Raw genomic sequence first — 634 nt, 5'->3', positions numbered from 1 at the left:
ATTATATGATCTCGGCTGTCCCCGGAGAGCCAAGGGGACGGGCAGAGAGGAATGCAGCGCAGAGCGCAAGGGCGAGGGAGGCGGGACGGGGGAGGGGGGAGTGGCACCACAGCCTTCACCCCGACCCAGCCTCCTGCAGATAGCATCTACACCAGCAAGAGTTTCATTGTACTCTGCCCTAGTCCCTGGCCGCCACGCCTTGGCCGCCTTGCCCGCACCTTGGCCGGCGACGGAAGCCTTTAGGGAAGCCGCCCGCGCGCTCTGCCTACAATTATCGCACGCCCACATGCGCGTGTTTGTTTGCATACTATAATTTATGTATATAATTAACATGTTTAGGAATTCCCACTTGAAGTTTTAGAGACCCATATGGTATCATATCCGGGAATTTCGCTTTGTCATATTACGTGTCCCTCTCCTCCTCCTCCCACAGGTGCCTGACGTAGGCGCTGAGCTGACGGGCGGATGCTACGGGTATGCCGGGAAGTTCATGCACTGGCCGGAGGATCTGATCGTGGGCGGGACTCAGACCAACAAGACGGGACACATCGTCAGGTGGGTTGCCGTTCTCGCTTGCCTTGCTTGCCTCCACGTTTGGATTACGAGATTCTCAGGGTTTGGGGTATTTGACGTG

At 56.9% G+C, this 634-nt stretch overlaps 1 protein-coding gene across 1 annotated transcript in view; it reads left to right on the top strand.

Moving 5' to 3' along the window:
- LOC119587126 (protein patched-like) overlaps positions 1–634 on the top strand; it is a gene marked incomplete at its 3' end in the record, with an annotated part of 106,921 nt that overhangs the window by 80,974 nt on the left and 25,313 nt on the right. The window contains 1 exon segment of the mRNA XM_037935877.1: positions 434–555. Coding sequence (XP_037791805.1) covers positions 434–555 — 122 coding nt within the window.

Source organism: Penaeus monodon, chromosome 22 (assembly GCF_015228065.2).
Source record: "Penaeus monodon isolate SGIC_2016 chromosome 22, NSTDA_Pmon_1, whole genome shotgun sequence".
NCBI lineage: Eukaryota > Metazoa > Arthropoda > Malacostraca > Decapoda > Penaeidae > Penaeus > Penaeus monodon.
This window is presented reverse-complemented; position numbering and strand designations above follow the sequence as displayed.